Below are 22,095 nucleotides of genomic sequence, written 5' to 3'. Positions count from 1 at the left end.
CAGGGTCTCACCACCACACATGTACGGAGGCCCAGAAGGGACGATGGAGACTTTAGGAGAAGTCTGTATTTTATTTTGAAGGAGAAAGCTGCTGACGTTGTCTTTAGGTTAGAAAATGACGCTTATGTTACCTAACATTGCTCCACGTTAGGTTGAAGTATATAAAAGTGATGAAACATGATGGCATGGTAATTTAAAAAATAAAGAGATGATTTAGTTTGAGCTCTCTCAGCTGGAACGACGTCACATTCTGAATGTTTATTTGCTCGTTTAGTGAAACTCACTGCAGCACGTTTATAACGGAAAATATCTCCACTGCACATAACGTACTCTAGTTCCCACTCTTAAACATCCACATACTGTATATATTATATTTTGTAGGTAGCTGTAGGTACGAGGGGAGAAAACTGCTCTGGTCACAAACAAATAACTTTTTAAAGACTTTTCTTTAACGTCTGAGAACATAAAGAGATAATTATCCTATTTACCAGAACGTTAAGATAATTAACAGCAGTGTAAGGGACTTGGCTGCTTATTTAACTGTTTTAAACACGGAGTGATGGTGGTGACGGTGCAGCAGTGCTCCTGTGGTATTTAATGTTCAGACTTTTCTGACCCTGAGAACACAGAAGCGTTTCTACCAAGCATCTTGTTTAGGTTTCAGATTATGTTCCCTTCATGTACTCTCGGGCAGCTTTAAATCTCTGAGTGCAGAGTCAAACTGTTCTTCTTCTGTGGTTTTTGTCCTGTTTTATGTGTCAGGAGTGCTCGGCCTTGAACAGCAGCTCTAAATCTGAAGCCGTTACTCGGACACGTCGGTGTAAATCAGGACTTGAGTCTCTCCTGAGGGATCTGTTCTGTGGACTTACGTGATCTGAAGAGCTTTAGAGAAACATTTAAGTTGCCACAGCAACCAGATTGCGTCACAAATATCACCTCTTTAAATTATTTCCTTTTACAACATGATGTAAGATACTCTGTCCTGCAGGAGATACCTGTGGAGTTTTATTCAGCGACTTTAAATCTCTTCGGCTTCATGTCGTTATGATACCAGAATTTTAAACTTCAATACGATTCTAGTGAAAATATAACAGTTCTGATTGATGGCAGACATCACATTTCCTGCTCGCAGCATTCATGGGGCGTGTAACGATAACCTTCGGCTGCCCAAACGTTCGTCCGTCTGAGGGTTTAGTGTGCGTCGGAGAAAAGAGAGAGAAAGGGCGAGAGACTGCGAGTCACCACAGTCTGTCATCAGCTGCAGATTTAAAGTGTGCTGCAGGAGAACATTCAAAAATATAAACCAAGACAGGAAAGAACACACTATGACTTCACCCAACACACACACACACACACAAGTTCTTCACATGTTAGTATCATGTAGTGTCTTCATCATAATCAGTGTTAAGAAGATTCTAACGGACTAAAAAAAACATCTTCCTTTCTTTAACACTTTAACTTTGTCATCTCTTCACAGTATTTATTCATCATCCGTTTGCAGGAGCAGCAGAATAATTTAAAATCTGTCTTCAGCGCAATGTGGCCCTCTAGCTGCTGAATTACCAAACTGCAATCATTTACAATAATCCACATCTACTAAATTATCAGATCAAAAATAAGCTTAATGTATAGTGATGCAGGGAACACAAATAGTTGGGACCTTTATGTTTCTTGAGATAAAACAAATTCTGAAATGAAACATTATCTCTGAGCCCTGAATTTAAATCCTACTCTTAGGACTCTGGAAATGTTTCTTAGGACTGAAGTCTGATTGTCTGGTTGACATTATAAAACTGTTATAACTGTTAATAAAATGTAAGAGTGCCGCATGTTAAAGTAGATGCTGATTTAAACTTGTGTTCACTGTTCAGTCCACAATCCTTTCACTTTATCACAGTGTATCTGTAAAAAGGATGTTTTACATATCACAGGAGGAGAAGGGGGGGGGGGGGGTGTCAGTTGTATTTGGATAAAATGAAGTATAACATCTCTTATACAGATGCCGAAAAGGACATCTAAATCAATGAAAATCCAAGTTAATAACAAGAAGTTGATGTGTAGTTTTTTTGTGTCCTTATTTTAAAAGCTTTTCGGACATTTTAATGTCAATTAAATGTTGATGAGTTGAAAGATTTAATACAAATGTTTTAGAATAATTAAATTACTCGAGTGAATGTACTGAGCTGGTGTCTGTCACTTAAAGCAGCTTTTTTTTGTGACGATCATCTTCCCCTTCACATGTGAGCTCTAAAACAATTCTTAATTTACCTGAACACTGATGTCAGTTTATATTCCTCAGGTGAAGGAGGTGCTGCTCTCTCCTCGACCCGCTCGTGTCCTCGGGGAGCGTTTAGAAGCACGAAGCCACGGCGTGTTTTATGACTGCATAGTCCTTGTCAGCTCGCTCAGGCTGCAAACATTTACGGCTCCTCAATCAGACGCTTCACCTGAGAGCTGGAGGCCGCCCTCAGCTTTGTTTGGCTCTGAGTGCTTCTAGTTCAGCTCTCCAGCTCCTCCAACCCCTCGAGCTTCAAGGGCCAGGTCTTTGGCACCCCCGCCCTGTGTGTCAACCACTCAGACCCCAGCGGCCCCCGCGTTGTTACACGTTGTAGAACTCGTGTTGTGAACACGTGCTGGAAAGCTGACCACAGAATACAAAGCTGAGCAATGAATGAACTAAAAAAAAAAACAACAGGAGCACCGAGCATTTGTTTATTTCATCTTTATCAAATTCATCGCTTCTTTTTCCTACAAACATTGAAGGCAGCATTTGGAAAGTGCCCTCAGAGGGGATGGAATTACAAAGATGTATTTACACATAAATCATTTGATTCCCCATTTAAATAACAAAAAAAAGGACAAAGGTAAAGTGTGATTTTTACATCAGTACCTTCAGTCACCTCAGACTGCATGCTCACACACGTTAGAAAAGAAGAACTCAATCTGAATTGGATATTCATATTTAGTCATCTTAAGAACCACCGACCGCACAAGAAAAATTGTCCCCATCGCCCAAAACTTCCAGAACAAACAATCAGGAACAAACGACCGTGTTGCATAAGAACTGTTATCCCGACACCGTCATTTCACCTCGTCTTTTTTTTTTTTTCTTCTTTGCATTTCTTTAAACAAAAAAGTAACAAATTCATCAGACAGTATAAAAACAACAAACAGCCTGAAGTTTACCACAAGGTGTTTCCTGCAGACGACGGACAACAGAGCGACAACAGAGCAAGAGCGAGAGAGAGAGAGAGAGAGTTACGACGGAGAGACAACAGAGCACGAGAGAGAGAGAGAGAGTTACGACGGAGAGCGAGAGAGAGAGACTTTTGAAGCACACATAAAGACAAAGGCAGATTTTTGTCTTTCGACAGGACATGGAGATTTGTTTCTGGAGGAGGTTCAGTGTTTCGGATCTTCTCCACTCTCATGTCTGTTCAGAGAATAAAAAGTTAAAGCCAGCAGTCGTTAGCTTAGCATAAAGTCTGAGAGGAAAACGGCTTCCTGACGAGAAGCTGAAAACTCTCTGACAGTTTTCTAATCTGAGTAAAAACAGAGAACAGAGTGGTAACTGAGACGTTATGCACGATGACTTCTTCACACGCTTAGATAATCATCAAAACTAACAAGCTTTTTTTTGTTTTAAAAAAGATTCTTCTCTTCCTACATCAAAGATTTCAGAGTCAGTTCTTTGATTGTCCATCTTTGTCTTTGAAAGTTTGATGTTTTGATGTTTTGATGTTTTGAATTGATCAACTTCCGACGATAAACTTTGTGTTTCCATAAAGTCGAGGGGTTTAGGTTACAAGACATAAATCCTTAATTTCCCATGATGCCGAGGGAGAGACCCTGAGTCACATAAGTAACAGCCAATCAACACCGAAGCCTGTGTGCCGCTGGCGTGCACAGAGACGAGAGCGGCCTGTAGGAGGAGCGTTTTAAACAAGTCTTGTGTTGGACGGAAAGATGAACATATTGGACAGCTGAAGAGAGACGGGAAAGGTTGGGAGGAGAGAGTGGGGGGAGGGGCGACATGCAGCAAAGGGCCGAGGTCAGATTCAAACCCACGACCGCGACGAGGACCGAAGGCTCCGTACATGGGGCGTGCAATACAACCGCCAGGCTATCCAAGAAGAAGATTTAAATGTTTACTGCGAATACAAACCGGCCCTGAAAAACCATCATCGCTCGACCCCTCCTTTAGACGTTACAAATTTGAAGATTTACTGAATGCAAAGATTCGACACGAGAGACAAAAACACAGCGACAATAAAGAAGACGAGTTTCTGTACGAATCAAAGGTCGGACACATTCCTCGGTAAAAAAAGACAAAGCTGAAATCATTGAGAGTTTGAGACAATCCGTTTAAGAGAATAAAAAAGGTCGAGTGGTCGAAGTCTGTCAGGTCACACGGGCTCCACGTCGTGATCAGACAGTAATAATCGATCTGAGCGTTAAACGTGGTAACATGACAAACTGTACAATAAGATGATTCCATAAATATTGATCATAACTGATTGGTCCCCACAAATAAAAACAGAAAACATCAACAGCAGGACAGGTTTTTTTTTTTCTATTAGTTTTTGTTGTCAAAAGACAAAAAATAAAAAAAGTATAAAAAGTGACAAACACAGAATATCTACAGAAACTGATATTTACAGATATTAAATAATCCACATGATTCTCTACAAAAACATCAACATGAGTAAGAAATGTGACGGACGCTGCAGGAAGTCGGATCATCTAACTTTTTGTCACCTGGTGCGATTTGAAGTGTCCTGAATCAGCAGTTAGCCCGTTCAGTTTACAGTGAAGCTTTACATTTACCCACAAACTTCTCTGGTGTTTAGATTCTGTTGAAAACTTTACACCGTGTCCTCACAGCACGCCAGCGTTAGATGTCGCCTTGCATCACGCATTGTCGCACACTCGCTGGTCACACTACATCTGTTAAAGATTTACTTCTCTGCTCTGTGAATTTCAGTTTCCCATGCTAACAGTTTGACATCCTACGCTTTTATTTTGAAGGTGGACAAACTGAAGTGTGGTGCTTTTATTTTGAAGGTGGACAAACTGAAGTGTGGTGCTTTTATTTTGAAGGTGGACAAACTGAAGTGTGGTGCTTTTATTTTGAAGGTGGACAAACTGAAGTGTGGTGCCTTTATTTTGAAGGTGGACAAACTAGTTTTGGATTGATGAGCTGTTGACTCAAAGCTGTGAGCGGAGTAAAGTTTAAAGTTTTTCTTAGACACAGGTCAAAGGTCAACATTTCAATCATGATGTGGATATTATTAATGCTCCACTATCTCCTCTGTGTCAGTACCTCGTAGACCGCCCTCCTTCCTCGTTCTTAACAGTCTACGAGAGCAACAGAGAGGAAAGTAGAAACAGGGCGTTGCTCGCGTCACGTGCTGTTGAGACACATTGGTTAAAGTGTGAAAAACCTTAGGTCATCTGTGAAGTTATACGACGCATATTTTCTTTGATCTCTAAACACGTTGATCGACTTTGATTCAAGATAAACGTCAGAGGAAATGAGGAATACAAAGTTTTAAGTTTGTGTTTAGATTCAGTCGGTTATGATTTGAAGAAGAGAGCTTTAACGATCAGAGTAACACCGTCCTGTTTCTCCTCTTCATGAATTATCTGATCACTTTGTTTCTTATCTTCCATCTTATGAAGATCAAACTGGACGTTTCAGACGTGACTATGAGCTCTCACAGACTCATGCAGGCTCTCTTTAAGTGGCGATATGATGATATGATTTTAATATTTATAGGAGGATCGTTTCTTTAACCCTTTGTACACCTCCAGCAGCTAACCTTCAGATCCGACTTCATGCTGCAGCCGTCAGCGCTGAGAACAAATATTCAGACGTCCTGTTATTATCTTTTTAACTCTTTACAGTCTGATCAACACAAAAACACAAATATACAAAAACAGAGTCCACGGAGATACGAGGAGCTTCAGGAGACCGACGTCAACCGTTTGTTCTGCAGCAGCTGCACAGAAACGTTGAGAGATTTGGGCGTCTGATAACAATGAAGCGGTTTATTGCTTATTTCACACACGAGGTGTTAAAAAGCATTGATATCAAAAGGTTCCTGTGCAGCGCTGTAGCGCCACCTGCAGGTCAGCTCCAACATGGCGAGATGAGGAGCGACGGTTTATTCAGGAGCTGAGACAGAAACAGACGGAGAGTTTCAGCTCCCTCACAGACGTCCCTGAGAGCTCCTCGTCTCCACTCAAACTGAACATTATTAAAAAAAACAATATTAAAACGCAGCACAGGTTCTAAGTGCAGTGTGCCGCTGTGTCTGCATCGACCTCCTCTTCTACAAATATATTCTTATATATTAGGACATTTTCTTCTAAGGACTGAGTTTAAACCTCAAAATATCTGAATCAGGACGAGGAGTTCACTAACTCCGCTCTGACTTTAATTCTTTTTCAGGCGAGGTTTTTAAATTATTGCTTTCCAGGAATCTTTTCAAGAAAGAAGCTTTGTGTGTGTGTTACCTGTTGAAGTGAAGACGAAGATTCAAACACTTTAAAGTGTTAAAACATCAAATTAAACTCTGTATGTTCTTCTGCAGTCATGACATCATCAGACGCCTTCTGATTGGCTGATAAAGTACTCGGCTGTCCGTCGTCGGGTGGGTAGAGGCTGCCTCTGAGAGGGCGATGAAGAAGCAGAGGAGGAGGGGGTGTGGTGATGCTGGTGCCGCCCTCGCAGCGAGGTGTGGTTGCCGTGGTGATGGTGGTTGTGGTGGTGGGAAGGGGGAGGGGCGGGCGGGTCGCGGAGAGACGGGGGCACGGCGGACGCCTTGATGGGGACGATGCGGGTGTCCATGACCTCACAGTCGACCTGCATCATCATCTCGTAACCCTTAGAGGAGTTATACAGACTCTCTGAGGGGGAGGAGGGGGAGAAGTTAGCTTTGACATGAGGATGTTTACGGTGGTCAAAGTGTAAGAGTTCAAAGTTCACACTCACCGTTCACAGACATGGCCGGCATCACCAGAGACATTTTGGGTCTGCTGGTTTTGTTGTGACTGATGGCGGGCAGCAGCAGGTGATCCTGCAGAGGAAACAGGAAGTTACTCATGACCTGAATTTAAAAAATCTCAACGTCAGGAGGCACAGTTTGATGTTCTTGATCTCTGGACTTTTGCTTTTGTCATAACTTCCAAAGATCAGTGGAAGTTATCTACGTACATTGACCCACAAAGCTTTGAACGGTAACATCATTATATTCCCGTGTTTTTAAGAACAAACATCCTGTCGTTATTTAGATTCAAACAGACAGCTACAGCTTCTTGTTGACCTAGATTTAAGAAAATTCTCAGAAATGAAAGGAGGATCTCGTTTGCGTTGGATTGTGTGTCCTGCTTGAGTCTTGTCGTACCCGTCTGAACGAGACGACGTAGAACGTGTCCTCGCGGCGGTCGATGGCGTCCAGGAAGTCGCTGTAGGTGACCTCAGGACCAGGAAGCACCTGCAGCTGACTGCAGACACAAACAGGGACGAGTTAGAGATCGCGATGAAGCTTTGAAAACAACAACAACAACAACAACACGTATATTTTAAAGTCTGAACCTTTCTATGGAGCGATGAGTCTGGATTGGCAGATATCTGGAGAAGTTTGTCTTCCTCAGCTGAGCTTTCTGCAAACGAGAAACCAGAGCGATCCAAACATGACGGACTGAAGAGATCAGACTTTATTTATGAGCAGCTGCATTCATTTGATCATGTCAGGACTTTAGGTACAAGTACAATAACATATTTAGAGTCAGTCTCATGTTCCTACAAAATAAAATACAGACTTATACTAAAGAAACACCAAGTGGATAAAGCTCGTTCTAAAACCAGGGTGAACCTTGTGTTGGCTTTTACCCATGGACGTGGTCTGCTTCCTGTTGGACAGGCAGGTGAGTGTGTGTGGGTGTGTGTGTGTGTGTGTGTGTTAAAAAAATTATAACATCTGCTTTAAATGCACACCTGAGCGATTCTGGCCTTCTTTGCGGTTTTGGGTTTCCCTCCAGACTTCTTCCTGTCGATCTGATGTCGGTGAACCCAACCTCTCAGCTCGTCAGCCAGCCTGAAGAGGAGAACAGAAAAGCCTCAGACATGCACTGAAATAAACGAGGAGGAGGTTCCTAAGAATGAAACTCAGATTCCATCGCTGTGTGAGACAAATTACACGTTAATGTTAGTCCTATTACACAGAAATAGAAAAAGAGTGAAGATAAGAAAAGGATGAAAGGAATGAAAAAAGGAGAGGCAGGATTGTTAAAAAAAGATGAAGGAAGGAAGGATTGAAAGAAGGACCAATGAGGAGTAAGGAGGGAAGAAATGCAAAAAAGGAATGATGGGGAAAATAATAAAGGATGAAAAGTAGCCAGGAAGAGAGAAGGAGAGAGCAGAAATAAATAAATAAGGACACGATGGGATACAGGGGAGGAAAAAAAGGGTAGAAGGAAAAAAAGGATCCAAAAAAACAAATAGGACGAGGAAAGGAAGGAAGATTGTCCTTTAGAGAGGACAAGTTGAAGCCTATAGTTTACATAAATGTGAGTGAGACGATAGAGGACGAGGAGGATAAGAGGAGGAGAGTTTCTTTGACTGACCGCAGAGACTCGGAGCGGTTGAACTGCCTGCAATCAGACGAGCTGAAGTAACGATCGATGTCCTGCAGAACCAGATCCTTCATGTCACTGAACACATCACTCAGGTTCCTGCAGACACACACACACACACATACACACACGTAAGAAGACCAATCACAGAACCCATCGGCTTCATCAGAAGATATTTAATTAATATTTAATTTAAGAGTGTGAAAAGAGTTCAAAGCCTCGTTTCTACCAGGCGCTCCGGTTTGCTTCAGTTTGGTACGGTAAACTCTGATCTTGTTTTTCCACAGCAAACTGTATCTTTACTTGGTAAGCCGGTTTGTAAGCAGGATAGCGATAGCCATGTTGGCTACATAATGGCTTGACAACATAGCAGCGCAACACAATGCAGGTCGCCAGTAAATTCAACAAAGAAGAAGAAGAATCCAAAATAGTACACAAAGGGCAAAGGACGTCCAGCAGAGGTCAGCACCTTGGAGGTTTTGTGTTTGGCCTTTATTACCGCTGTCACGCAGGAAGTGACATTTCTTTCGACCAATCAACGGACTGCAGTGGGTCTAGCTCCATCCTTAAGGGTTGGACCATTCCCAAATTTAACAGTGGAAACGCAGATAAAGGGTGTACCTTACCTGATCTAGACCACTTGGTGGAATCGGAGTCCTAAGTCTCACCTGAACTGATATGTCTCTGTAGCTTCGTCTCCTCCATCCTCCTCAGTCTCTGTTCTGTCCTCCGCTCTGCTCAGAGGTGGGGCAGCTGCTTCCTGCTGCTGTTGCTGTCGTTGTTGTCGTTGTCCGATCTTGAGCAGTCGTCGTCCCGTATACGACACCACATCGTCCTGCAGGCCCGTCAGCTTTCTGTCCGTGATGCTGCGGCGAGGGAGAACAGCAGATATTCAAGTCAAAGAGTTTAAAATGTTCTACAGAGAAACTGACTTTGGTGATTTTTTATTTTCCAACACACGGTAGTTGAATGATGCATAACAAAGTGAGCAGGATACCTGACGGGTCCGAAGCTGAAGGTCATGAAGAGCAGGACGGCCATGACACACACGGCTCTCTTGTTGCTCGCTGACTCGCTGCCCTGAAAAACACAGAAAGAGAACTTAAGCTGCACGTTCACAAACACTCGTCTACGACTTCAACCTGATTGACAAGATTATTTTCAGGTCATGAACAGCGACACATTTATTTTCACTGCACGTAAATCCTCCTGCAGCTCTGGGACGGTTTGCTAAATGAACTAAATATTCTCGTGCTCCTGTAAAGCACATTTCTTTCTTCAGGTTGAACACGTTAAACCGACCGATCTCCCTCTCTCACATTCTCTCTGTCGTTCAAACTGTTTTGTCTGAAGTGAATGAAAAGCTGCAGCCGTGCAGTCAACCCCCTCTATGTGAGCTAGAGTCAGTGTCTGCAGGCGAATCAGCCACAAACTTCACAGGTTTGAAAAGACTCGGAGGGATTTGACATTTCTTCCTTACTCCTTCATTTATGAGTTATCTATCTAGAAATGACTGAATCTCTATCTCTGAATTTCTCTAGAGCTTTCGACCCATCCGACCTAATACCTCGAGTGAGTTAGTGCATGGACTCAGAGGAGTAGATTTGCTGAGAGAACGGCTCTATTTGGTGTTTGACTGATTCACAGGGGGGTCTATAGAACTTCATTTTCCAGATGAATCCCTCTGATGGAGGTCTACTCCTAACAGTTCGAAACAATCATCACCAAATATTCGGTCCAGAAAGTATCTTGCAGAAAGCGGAAAACAGTTCGATTTTTGTTTTATACGCTGCTCAGGTCTTCTGTAGACGGCCCTTAAAGGTTTCTGCATCGTAATCTCTGCAGACGAAAACAACTTATGAACTATGTCAATGACGAGTTGTTGTTTTTGTCCCTGACAGGCTCAGAAAGGATCCGGACAGAGAAACACCTTTTTGTTCATGAGGAAATTAAACCAGAAACAGCTGTTCAAACATCCTCCTTAACGCTACCAAACTCCACTTACAAAAATCCTATTTTCACCTTTTAGAACACGGACTGCTGCCTGGATCCTTTGTGTGTTTGTGTGTTACTCGAGTGCTGTGTTGGATCAGGACTTACTCTTTTAAACACTAGAGTTTAAAAACAAACATTACCTAAATAAAGGAGGTGGCAGCAGGGGTCAACTCTTTTATCCTGTGAGGCAGAATATGTGTTTGTTTGCATAGAGTCTGGAGAACGTCTTGCAGCTGTCTCAATACTTTTTGAAGTGTGAAAGAAGGTGATGAAGAGTCCCTCACCTCCTTGCCGGCCAGCCTCTCCCTCAGCGCCTGGTTCTCTCTGCGGAGACGCTCGTTCTCCTGCTGAGCCTCCCTCAGCTGGCCCTCCAGGTTCTGCAAGTACTCCTTCTTCTTCTTCCTCGACTGGCAGGCCGACTCCCGGTTCTTTATCATCCGCTGCTGCCGCTTCAGCACCTTCATCTGCACGAGGAAGAGGACATGGAGGGAGGATTAGGAAAGGAAGCGGGGTCGAGTGAACATGTAAGGATGAAGAGAAGGAAGAGAGGAAATATGAGAGGGAGGATGAAAACATGAACAAAAGAAAGGAGGAGAAGCATACATAGAAAAAGTTAAAGAGGTGTGTGATGTGAGCCCTGAGGTAACTAAGTGTTGTTATATAAGAGGTGTCACATGAAACACGGTCTCACTTTTTTCGGCACTTTTCCTCCTCTTATTTACGTAACATGAAGCAGCTTGTGAACATGAAGCGTCACATCTCTAACTCGTTTTCTCTCAAACAAACAGGTTTGTTTTACCGACAACCTCTCTGACTTCTGGAAGCTGAACATCTTCCTCTAAAAGCTGAAGTAAGTAGTAAGATATGATGTAAACATGTTTATCATGTCACCTTTTAGTGACAGACTGATCCTTGTTTCTATCTTGTTATGTGGCTTAAGCACTATTTTCAGTTTTTATTAACAACTTGTTTCCTTCTTCCTCTGAACGTTCAATATTCTTAAACTTACACAGCAAAGACTCATAAAACTCAAATCTAAACAAATGTTTTGGTCGATTTAGCACTCAAAATATCTCATCCTGACAAGTCCAGATGATGTTATGATATGAGTTGTTGGACTTTGACTACAGGCAGATATACAGTTATCTCATCCAGTCCACTCACATCGATGTCGTTGCAGTTGTTGCCGGGTAAAGTTGTGGTCGCCGGGACAATGGGTTTGCTGGTGGGCGGAGCCGTGGGGCTGGAGCAGTGCTGGGGGATGCTGGGAGAGACGGGCTCCATTTTGACGATGGCTGGAGCCGAGCCGAGGCAGACGGACTGAGACAGGACGACTGGAGGAGGAGACGCAGGAGGAGGAGACGCAGGAGGAGGAGAAACAGGAGGAGGAGAGACATGAGGAGGAGAGACATGAGGAGGATTATTACCAGACAAATGAACAACCATTCACACAAAACTCCACAAATGTTCCAGACCAACAACCAAGTCACACTCTTAGTTTGTGTAAACGTACTTTACAATTAAAAACACCATTTCATTCTGATTGAGTATCAGGTCCCTCCGTCCAACAAGAAAACAAAGCCTGACCACAGTCACCACATGTCAGGAACTTAACACAGCAAAGATTTACATATGAAAAGATATTCAAACAAACACACACACGTAAAGGTAAACACAAACAGCAGATGCTCACCAGGTCTGCTCTGGTCAATGGAGGGGAGGCCCTGCAGTATGAGGGTCTTGGCGGGTGTGGGGGTCGGGGGCACGGGGAGCGTGGTGACACACACTGGTCGGGGCTGGATGGGGGGTTTGGTACTCAGGATGGTGTTGGCCTTCATGGTGGAACCAGGAACAACTTCAGGTGAGAGAAAGCAAAGATGACACGTCAGACAGGATGCAGAGTTCGATGCATTTCATACATACATTTATTTTTTAGATCTTCAGCTGCTTGGCAGAGCAGCTCCTTCAAAAGGGCTCAGACCGCAGTACCATTAAGTAGGGCTTTAAACAGTTGTATGGAGGTTTCAGTATAATGGTCGTGCTTTCACACCATTTTCATGCATAAGAAGCTAAAGCTAACTAGCATCTATTCACAGATGAAAAAGTGCAAATTTAGTGGAAAAAAAATGGTATTTCAGATTATCAAGGGACGTGTTGCAAACCCAACAGCAGACAAATAGAGAAACTGCTTTATAGCTAATTCTTTATATTTACTGATTGCAATTCATTCATCAATTCACGATGCAGTGATTCAGAACTCGAACAGAAGTCTGCAGGCGGCGATCTCTGCATCACAAACACACTCAGGTAACTTGAACATTTAGAGTAAAAGAGTTGTGAAGATAACCGTCTATTATCTGTTCTGCACTACGAGGAAGGAGTTTGTTTCTACTTCATCGTAACTCTGAGAAAACAATGAAAGTGTTTCCAACACAGAGACGACACTGTGTACTGCCTGACCTCTCTTTTATCTATAGCCTTTTTAAGAGGCGTAAATTATGGGAGAGGGTGGCGATGGCAGAGTGGAACAGCGCTGTGTGTGTGTGCATGTCTGAGTGTCTGAACGTGAAGCTCCTGCTGTTTGTTTACACATCATGAACTTCCTGTTTCCAAAATGCATCAACACAATGTGAAATCAAACACAGGGACACAAATATCACACTGCTAAGATTAGCGTAAAAAATAACAAAAAAAGTAAGAATACAAAGGGGCAAGTGACATTTTGTCACGGCGCTGCTGTAGACTTTAGACTATTAATACAGACACAGGCCTGACGTCCTGCACAACTTTGAGCTGACTGAGCTTCTCCTCTGTAACTCCTACAGTACAATAAAACAGGACTCCCCCCCCTCATTGCTGCATTGCGTTCTGGGTGTGCCTCAGGGTCTCTGTACAGAGTAACACCTCCCTATGTGAGACTCTCGAGGTGGTAAACTGAAAGCTTTCCCTTCAGGCTCTGCAGTGACGAGTCGGTTCAAATCTCTAATCATCGATCTGACTTCAGAAAACCCTGAGGCACAGGAGGTTCTTTTAACTCGGGCGGAGAGACAAAGAACACACTTTAGAGCTGAGCTTTATTTATTCATGTTTTAGGGGTCAATGTTTTGTAAGTATTAGACATTTAAACCCTAAAATATGTCACCTAATAGGCTCAATTTAAGTGTGGAGTGTTTTAAGGTGCATTTAATAAAACATCAGCTTTCCAAACTTGGATACAAGTCAGAGGTTGAGCTCACCTGCTGCCTGCGTCTGAATCCCGCTGATCACCGCCGGGATCTGTGTTATTAAGGGCGTCTGTAGCTGCGTCTGCTTGGGGGGTACAGCTGATGTTGCCACGGTGATCTCCATGGACCCGAGAGGAGGAGAGAGCACATCTCCGTACATGTAGGGAGGAGTCGGAGGGTTTTCACCCTTCACTGTGATCTGAACGGGAGAGATGACCCAGACAGATAAACAGTCAGTGAGATTATACAACAATCATCACGTCTACAATTCACTTAGCAGACGCTTTTATCCAAAGCGACATCAGAGAGTAAGTACAACACTAATCCATTCATACACTGCCACTGAAGCACCGGGAGCAATGCGGGGTTAAGTGTCTTGCCCAAGGATACATCGGACATGTTGCTCAGCTGGGGATTGAACCCTCGATCTTCCAGTTGAGCGACTCTACCAACCTTCATTTTTCTTCTTGGTGTATGATGAAAAATGAGAGCAAGAACGAAAAAAAACTCTAGGAAGGTCGGATTTGAACACACACCTGCGGGTCTGGTGACGATGCCGAGTAGTCAGACCCAAGAGACGACGCAGGAGAGAGAGGCTCTGACTTCACCTGGAACACTGGATACACAAAGAGACCGTTAGTTAATACACCAGGACAGATGTCGACTGAGAACTGCTAAGTATTAAAGAAAATGTAAACAAGTTAAGACTTAATAAGTAACTGAAGAACTTACACATCTCCACCGGTAACGGCTGAGCGATGGTCATTTCACTTTTGATCACAGGAGTTTCAACTTCAGGAGATAAACACACAACACAAAGATATTTTACAGTTACAATGTTACAATTCACTTAGCAGACGCTTTTATCCAAAGCGACGTACATCACCATGCATACACCGCCACAGTATTGCAGGAGCAATGCAGGATTAAGTGTCTTGCCCAAGGTCACATCGGACATGTTGCTCAACTGGGGATCGAACCTGGCTGGAGTTTTAATGTGAGACATTAAAGAGCTAATCGAGACATTTTCAATGTGCTTTGAAAGACATTAAAGTCGACCTATACTTCTGACCCCATTTTAAAACTCTCATATAGTGTTACGATGCTGGAGGCCCAAACTAAACGTGGGAAAAGTTTCAGGTCATGAGGTAAACATATGTTGGAGTAATCCCAGGATGAGTCTGCAGAGGGGGCTAAACGGCTTGTTCTGTAAATCACGCCATAGTTCCCCGATAGGAAACCAAGAAATTCACCAGACGGCTTCAAGCCTCTACGTAAGCCACTGAAACTTCTTACATAGACTCTCTTCTCCCAGCACTGGAGAGCAGCCCTCCCCTGGCAGCCCTGCAGCGTTCTGCACCCGTTCAAGGCTTCCAGAGAGCTGGTCAATCAGAAGAGAGTGGGCACATGAGGAGGAGGGCCTTAAAGAGACAGAAGCTGAAACGAAGCGTTTCAGGCAAATCTCTTTCTTTCTCTGCCAGTACTGGTCAACTTGTTTTTCATCTCATTCTCAGTCCACAAACGAAGATTAAAACCCGAGACTTTAGATTTCAGTCAGGAACAAACGCTGTGAGGCGTGAAGCGTCTCGTGTTTCACAGACTTTTTCCAGCCTTGTAAAAAAAAAAAAACGCTGACCTGAGGCGGTGTTAAGTTGCCGAATAAACTGAAGTGACCACGGTCGGCTGCTCTGTACCTGTGAGGAGGTTGTCGTCCAGGTGTTGCCATGGCGACGTGGGGTTGTCAGGATCAAGGGTGAGAACGAGGTTGTTGTCAAACTGTGAGAGGAGGGGGAAAAAGAGAGAGAACAAGTCAGGTGGAAAATTAGGCCGAAAGGGTGTGTGTGCGTGTGTTATAATTAGTCTGATTATGCTTTGACCCATCCTCTGTGCTCGCTCACTGCAGCGTTACAGATCTGATTGACACTGCTGTCGACTAAACACGTGAGTCTGAGGCTCGTTTTGTTTAAGAACAGACTTAAAGGAGCAGGACTCGTTTTACCTCTGTGACCGAGCTAAACAACCAGAAAGATTTGCATTTATTTCAGCCCTTTCTCCACGTGTAAAGGTGCAGAAATTACACAGAAAGTCAGCATGAAAACAAGTAGTGCGGCGTGGGACGTGAACCTGAGAGACACACTGTGAATGACATGATCAGCGAAAACAGGAAAGTTCAACATTTGTGTCAGTCGTGAAAACATGCAGTTTCAAATGTTCAACTCTAATGACAAATTTGCTAACAAGCCAATCAGTGTTTTGAAGTCGCGGACTTCCTGGGATTCATCAAAATAATCATGGACCCAACTTCCATTTAACAAACAAAAAGTTTAAAGGCTCACTCACACTCGGCCCAGTTGACCGTGCTTAAGCATGATTGTCCCCCCTTGTCCCACACATCAGGACAATCTGAACACATCTTCTCTGTAAACGCAAACATGCTCACACAACCAGATATGAACATAATGGCACATCACAGACTACAGGATTTTATTAAGGTCATTGTGCCCAGCGGAGGAACACACCACCTCACGTGACCTCAAGTGAACAACGGAGCAGGCGGTTTATTTGTGCAGTGAGAATAAATATCCGGGGAGACGAGGACAGCGCGGTTTGTCTGATCTTCAGCGAGAGCTGGATGTCAGATTGTAACTGTCAGATGCATTACAGGTGTCTAGAACATCCGTATGCATCTTGCCGCAGGTTACCATGACTACAGTTCTTTCGCTCTCGAGGTTATTGTAGTCACGTGCGACTTCAGTCAGACCCTTTAATGATGTAAGCAGATTGGAGAGGTCAAGACTGGATCTTTATACCACTCACATTACAAAACAATCTGGGCAGATACTCGGTTCTGAGCAGCCATCAGGGAAGAGGGGATCGGATTATCCTGCAGTCACAAACACAAACAAACGATCCTGTGTTTAAACTCTTAGGAGTTAACCGGACGTGAGTATCTTCTTAGTGTTCTGTCTGGACACACAGTTACAGATTCAGAAGAGTAAACACTTCCTCTTTACAACGCGCCTCTAACTTTGTTCTTTATCTCAAGATGCTGTCAAAACTTCTCCAACCTGCAGCGAAACTATCAAGTAACATGAGCCATACCTCTCCTTGATTTTGGAACAGGTTCACCTTTTCAGAAAAACTTGTGATCTAAATCGGCACCACCAGCATGGCTGACAACACTTTAAGCAGCTATAAGCAAACAAAACAACATTACAAGGACTCAAGTTCATCTCACGCAGATGCCCTCATCTGCAGCTAAACTGCACCTTAACTGAAAGTCAAACGTTTTCAGAGACGAGCTCGAGCTTTAACCAAACTGTGCAGTGTGTGACGAGTGTTTGCATACAAGGACGAGCATCAGTTTCACTCTCAGTCTCTGATCAGAAACCGGAGCAGTGAGCTGGGACTCTCTTTTTGCCTCCGTACCGATGGTTCGTATTTCAGCCCGGGGCCGAGCTCTCCGTCCTCTCCCTCCTCCATGCTCTCACACTGATAGAGGCAGGCATCTGACAGAGAAAGAGAGAGAGAAAACACATGTTAGCTGTGAACATAAAGAAAACAACACAAAGCATGCTTATAGTACTCAAACTTAAGTCCTCCTGGTTCAAGTTCACTTGGTTGTTAATTATTTATGAGCGCCATTTACAGAAAACGTACTCGTTTACCTTGAGACCCTGTGTGCCCTTATGTCTCCCATCATGCTTTGCCTGATTTAATGATCCATACCTCTGGACTTTGAGACTCAACAGGTGCACTGAGGTGATTTTTTTGAGTCAAAGCAGCATGTGGATGAAACAAGCTAATATTTGCTCTGTTTGAAATGTATTCTTTCTTCTTGTTTACTTCCTGATATCAGAAAACTAAAGCTGATTTTTAATTGATTTCCTATAAAAATCTAAAGCGTAAAAATGCTGTCACCCATAAAAAATTATGAAATGCTGTTTTCCCTCCCTAAGTTTTGTCTTTTTTTTATTTTACATATCTGAGGGTTTGATGACATTGAGGTACACAGAGTTCTGGAGTTGATCCAGTAGATTCAGTCCGTGAGCTTGACTCACATTGTGTGTGAAATAAAAAGACTGAAGCGACATGAACAGACTGAGAATGCCTTCTTATTTGACAACAGCTTTTGATTTAGTTTAATTTTGTGGAAATAATAAACAGTTAAAAAGTTAAATCACAATATATTGTATGTCAATTCTCTGTTTATCCCAAAATGATTAAAATCACAATGATATCGTGACTCAGGTATCGTGATAATATTGTATCATTGGGCCTCTGGTGATTCCCACCCCTAACTATAACTCAGTTCTTTATTTGATCTCTCCGTGTGTTGTAGTCGTTTGTGTTTTTGACTCTTGACTTTCTGACCTCATTCACCTGCACTGATCCACCTCTCTCTCTCTCTCTGGATGATCATAGTTTTATCTAATCTGACCCTTTATTATCTGACAGCAGAGCAGCTGCAGGGCGGTGAAGAAAAACTGAAACCCCTGTCATGTTTCAGGCATTTCTGCACTCAGAGGCTTTCACAATTCATCAGTAAAAAACATCAGATTTATTGATTCAGGGCACGCTCACACCAGGCCCATACCCAAGCATGTTTGACCCCCAAGGTCCAGTTTGTTTGACTAGTGTGAGTGCTCCGTACACTTCCTTGGCCCTGGCACGGCTGGCAGACTTTGGCACGGTATGGTTGCTCATGCACGAGCACAAGCACAGGACCACAACATGGACATGATGTATAATCGACGGCTGCCTTGCATAGTCGAGAAGTTCAGGAATGTTCTGGCTGTATCTGACAAAATAAGCCCTAAAGTCAGTTGTTGTTGTCCATTGTGCTGACTCTGAGACTGCGCTCCTTGTAAACAAAAAGACTCTTCATGATCACGTACAGCCATGCATGCATCATACGAGAGGTTACCGTGCTCAGGTCCGGTTTTGCCGGAGGCATTGTGAGTGCAGGCACAGAACACGGCAACTGAGCCGAGTGTGAGTGTACTTCAAATGTACACTTTGCCTGAGTAAAAGTTTTGTGTTTACATTCCTGTAGTGAAACATGGCAGTTAGATTAGGATGTAAATCAGTCCCCGCAGGATGTAAATCTCTCTGTCTGTCTCTGTTTGTCAGTCAAATTAACCTAACAAGCTTAAAGGGGTGGCTGCTCACCTGCCCAGGTGACTCACAATGACAATACAGTGACAGCCAACAGGAGATGGTAAATCCTGAAATTCGATTTTAGGGTCAGTTGGGTTTTTTTTGTCAGGTTATTTCTCAGTTAACATCATAAACATCAGTGTAAGAATGACTTAATCTCGCTATACTTCCTTGGCCGTGGCACGGATGGAAAAGGTGTGCTTGGGCACACTACAGTTCATGTAAAAAGCTCAGCAGGAGTTCAAGAATAGACATCATAACATCACTTTTAGATTTGAAGTCTAACAAGGAAGTCAACGTTTCCTCACTTCGGGGAAGTAAGATGGCTTCACATTTCTGTTGAACTTGTTTCTGATGTTTATCGGATCTCAACAAAGCTTTGGACGCCACTCATTGCACAACATATCAGAATGTCCTGGTTTTTTTTTTGATTGGCAGTTGATGGGTGTGTAGTTACTTTATACTTACTAGTCAATAGTTGTAAACACATTGTTAAACATCTATTCTATTTTATTTGCACTCAGTATGCTCTTGTCTTTTTACTGCTGCACTTGAGTTTCCCCACTGGGGATCATGAGGGATGATTTTATGTTATCTTAAGTTCTGCTCTGCTCTATAAGGTAAGATACATGGTGTCGTCTTTGAGGTGATGTTTCACCTTTAAAAGTTCACAAATAATTCAAGATGCAGCGAAACAAAATACAGAGAGAACCCAAAGTATGACATCATTATTGAACAGCATTGAACTTGTAGGCTGATGGTTTTATTAACCTTCGTATGTGTAGGGATAGTCCTCACATGACCATCATCACAATGCCTTAAAATGATCAGGGTAACGCTTCAAGCTCGCCACGCTCGAGAACATTTCAAACCTTAACCGATGTTAAAACATAGAGAACACAGACATCAGGACAGTTAAACATTATAATCCTCCAAACGCACACACTAGATGACTCGGCCGCACCGGGAGACCACACACACCCGCCACTTCTCTGTCACGAGAAGATACAGATACTTGGGTGACCAAACGTGACTTCAGAAGAAAAGCAAATATGGAGGACGAGGGACGAGGTCAGCTGGCTGTCCTGCTGTGTGTTTTTACAGCGAAAAACTGAAAATGACAAAAACACTACGGATGAACCCCTGGTTAATAAAGAACAGATTATGAGCGGCTCTTTACAGTTTTGCAGCGTGAGCTTAATAACTGCATTTGAGGGATCAACGCAAAAAATGTGTCGATATCCATCTATCTCTACAGATTGAACATAGATCTAAGAAAGATATCGGCCAATTTATCGGTATCAGAATCTTCTCTCTCCCTAATATCAGTATCAACCCCAAAAATCCAATATCGGTCGGACCCTGCTTCTTTCACCCCTGGTTATCAGTGATGAATAAAACCAGCATCTTTACAGCCCACATCTGCTAATATTTGAGCTTATCGATGCTGTGTCATCTGCATCTGAATAATCAGCATGGATATACAGCATCAGGAAGGTAAAGGCTAACATCTGGTGGGTTGGTATTGTTAAAAGGAGAAAATCTGCATTCATATTTGTAGGTGCATTTTCTCCCACAGTTGCACCTGTTACAAGCCATGTTTCATGTGCAGTGGGTCAACATAAAGCTTCAGGAATAATGTAAAAAAAAAAAACTGATGATAAACTGCTGCTCCTGTGAAGTGAGAGGAAGCTATGAGTGTGTGTGTGTGTGTGTGTGTGTGTTGTTTTTATTATAGTGTGATCACGCTTCCACCCACTGTGTTAAAGACAAACCGACACATCCGGCTGGTCTGCTGACCGAGGAAGCACAAACTACCACGCTGGAACCGCGTGTAACGATCATGTCCCACTCTATTAAACCCCCTTTTCATCAAATAATACGATATCTGAAGTTAAGGGAGCGTTTCACCGTTGAAGTCGCTTTGAACGCCCCTGCTCCGCCGCCGCCCGAGGGGGGGCAACCCCGTTATCAGTCGTTATCTTCCCCGGTTAGCTTCGCATCGGTTAAATCTGTGTTTATTTATCGCCACAGACGAGACTTTAAATGATAACTCACCCCAGTCTTCGCTTGTCAGGAGGTTATCAGCGAAGAAACGAGTGTCCAAATCAGATAGTAAGTCCGTACTCATAGCCACAAAGGCGGAGTGTTGGGTCCGCAGTCACACAGCGTCGTGATAACAGCTAGCTAAACAAACAGAGGCACAATACGGCCACTTAAATCAGCTTTAAGGTGCCTTCGTGATATCAGGCATGGATATCACGTACAACTTAAGATAATTGGGTGTTTCCTCGGTAGGAATTGTGCTGTTATTTTGTTCAGTTTGGACGATCTATCCGTCCTCCTTTCGCTTCGCAGATGACAGACAAGGAAACACAAATTCTGAGGGGAAAAATCGACGCCCACTTCTGAAAGAGCAGCCAATCACAGCAAAGAATTGTGTAATTGACGGGACTAACAACCAATCGGATAGTCCAAAGACTCCGATTGGAACGCTAAGCATACGACGTAGGGAGAGGGGTTTTTAAAGGTGATTTGGACAAATCAAAAGACCGTATTTTGACGGACGGGAGAATCGACCAATGATCACCAAAAGTAGCAGGGTTTGCCTTAATATTGACATGCGCGCTAGCTAATCACAGTATTTCAGGATATAAAAAGGGTCCGGCTGGAGATCACGTTGATTCAAGCATTGCGAAGATAATACAGCCTTATGTAAATAAATATAAGAAATACTAGAAACCGGTTAACGCAGGAGAAGCAGTTAAGCTTTTTAATTATTCATTATAGTCTCTCTCTCTCTCTCTCTCTCTCTGGTGTAAACCTTCTTCAACGTTATTTCGGGTAGAGAAGAGGCGTTATTACATAACTCCACAGAGGGGCGTATGAGGACAGAGTGAAACTCTGAAGCAGCCCAAACCTCTTCTGTGGTGTTTTTTTTTTTTTTTTTTTTTTAAATCAATAAAACACCACGTGAGGATGGAGCAGGTGCTGCTGGGTCTCTTTCAGATTTAAATAAAGTTTGTTCAGTGGATTGTTTTGCCTTTTTCATTCAGAAACATGCCATAGAGAGAAA

At 43.2% G+C, this 22,095-nt stretch overlaps 2 protein-coding genes across 3 annotated transcripts in view; one reads left to right on the top strand and one right to left on the bottom strand.

The window, feature by feature from the left end:
- LOC132990790 (uncharacterized) overlaps positions 1–22,095 on the top strand; it is a 527,599-nt gene that overhangs the window by 262,890 nt on the left and 242,614 nt on the right. The gene's annotated exons all lie outside the window — the stretch shown is intronic.
- atf6b (activating transcription factor 6 beta) lies at positions 2,699–21,402 on the bottom strand. Its single transcript, XM_061060551.1, has 17 exons — positions 21,078–21,402; positions 17,289–17,368; positions 15,554–15,635; positions 14,592–14,651; positions 14,396–14,475; positions 13,872–14,058; positions 12,329–12,490; positions 11,800–11,969; positions 10,920–11,099; positions 9,638–9,720; positions 9,309–9,506; positions 8,632–8,739; positions 8,003–8,102; positions 7,601–7,668; positions 7,410–7,509; positions 6,998–7,082; positions 2,699–6,912 (listed from the first exon to the last, which is right to left on the bottom strand). The coding sequence occupies exons 1-17, from the start codon at positions 21,148–21,150 to the stop codon at positions 6,608–6,610; spliced, it is 2,121 nt and encodes a 706-aa protein (XP_060916534.1). The 5' UTR covers positions 21,151–21,402; the 3' UTR covers positions 2,699–6,607.

Source organism: Labrus mixtus, chromosome 16 (assembly GCF_963584025.1).
Source record: "Labrus mixtus chromosome 16, fLabMix1.1, whole genome shotgun sequence".
NCBI lineage: Eukaryota > Metazoa > Chordata > Actinopteri > Labriformes > Labridae > Labrus > Labrus mixtus.
The sequence above is the reverse complement of the archived record's forward strand: the minus strand, read 5'-3'. Positions and strand labels throughout refer to the sequence as shown.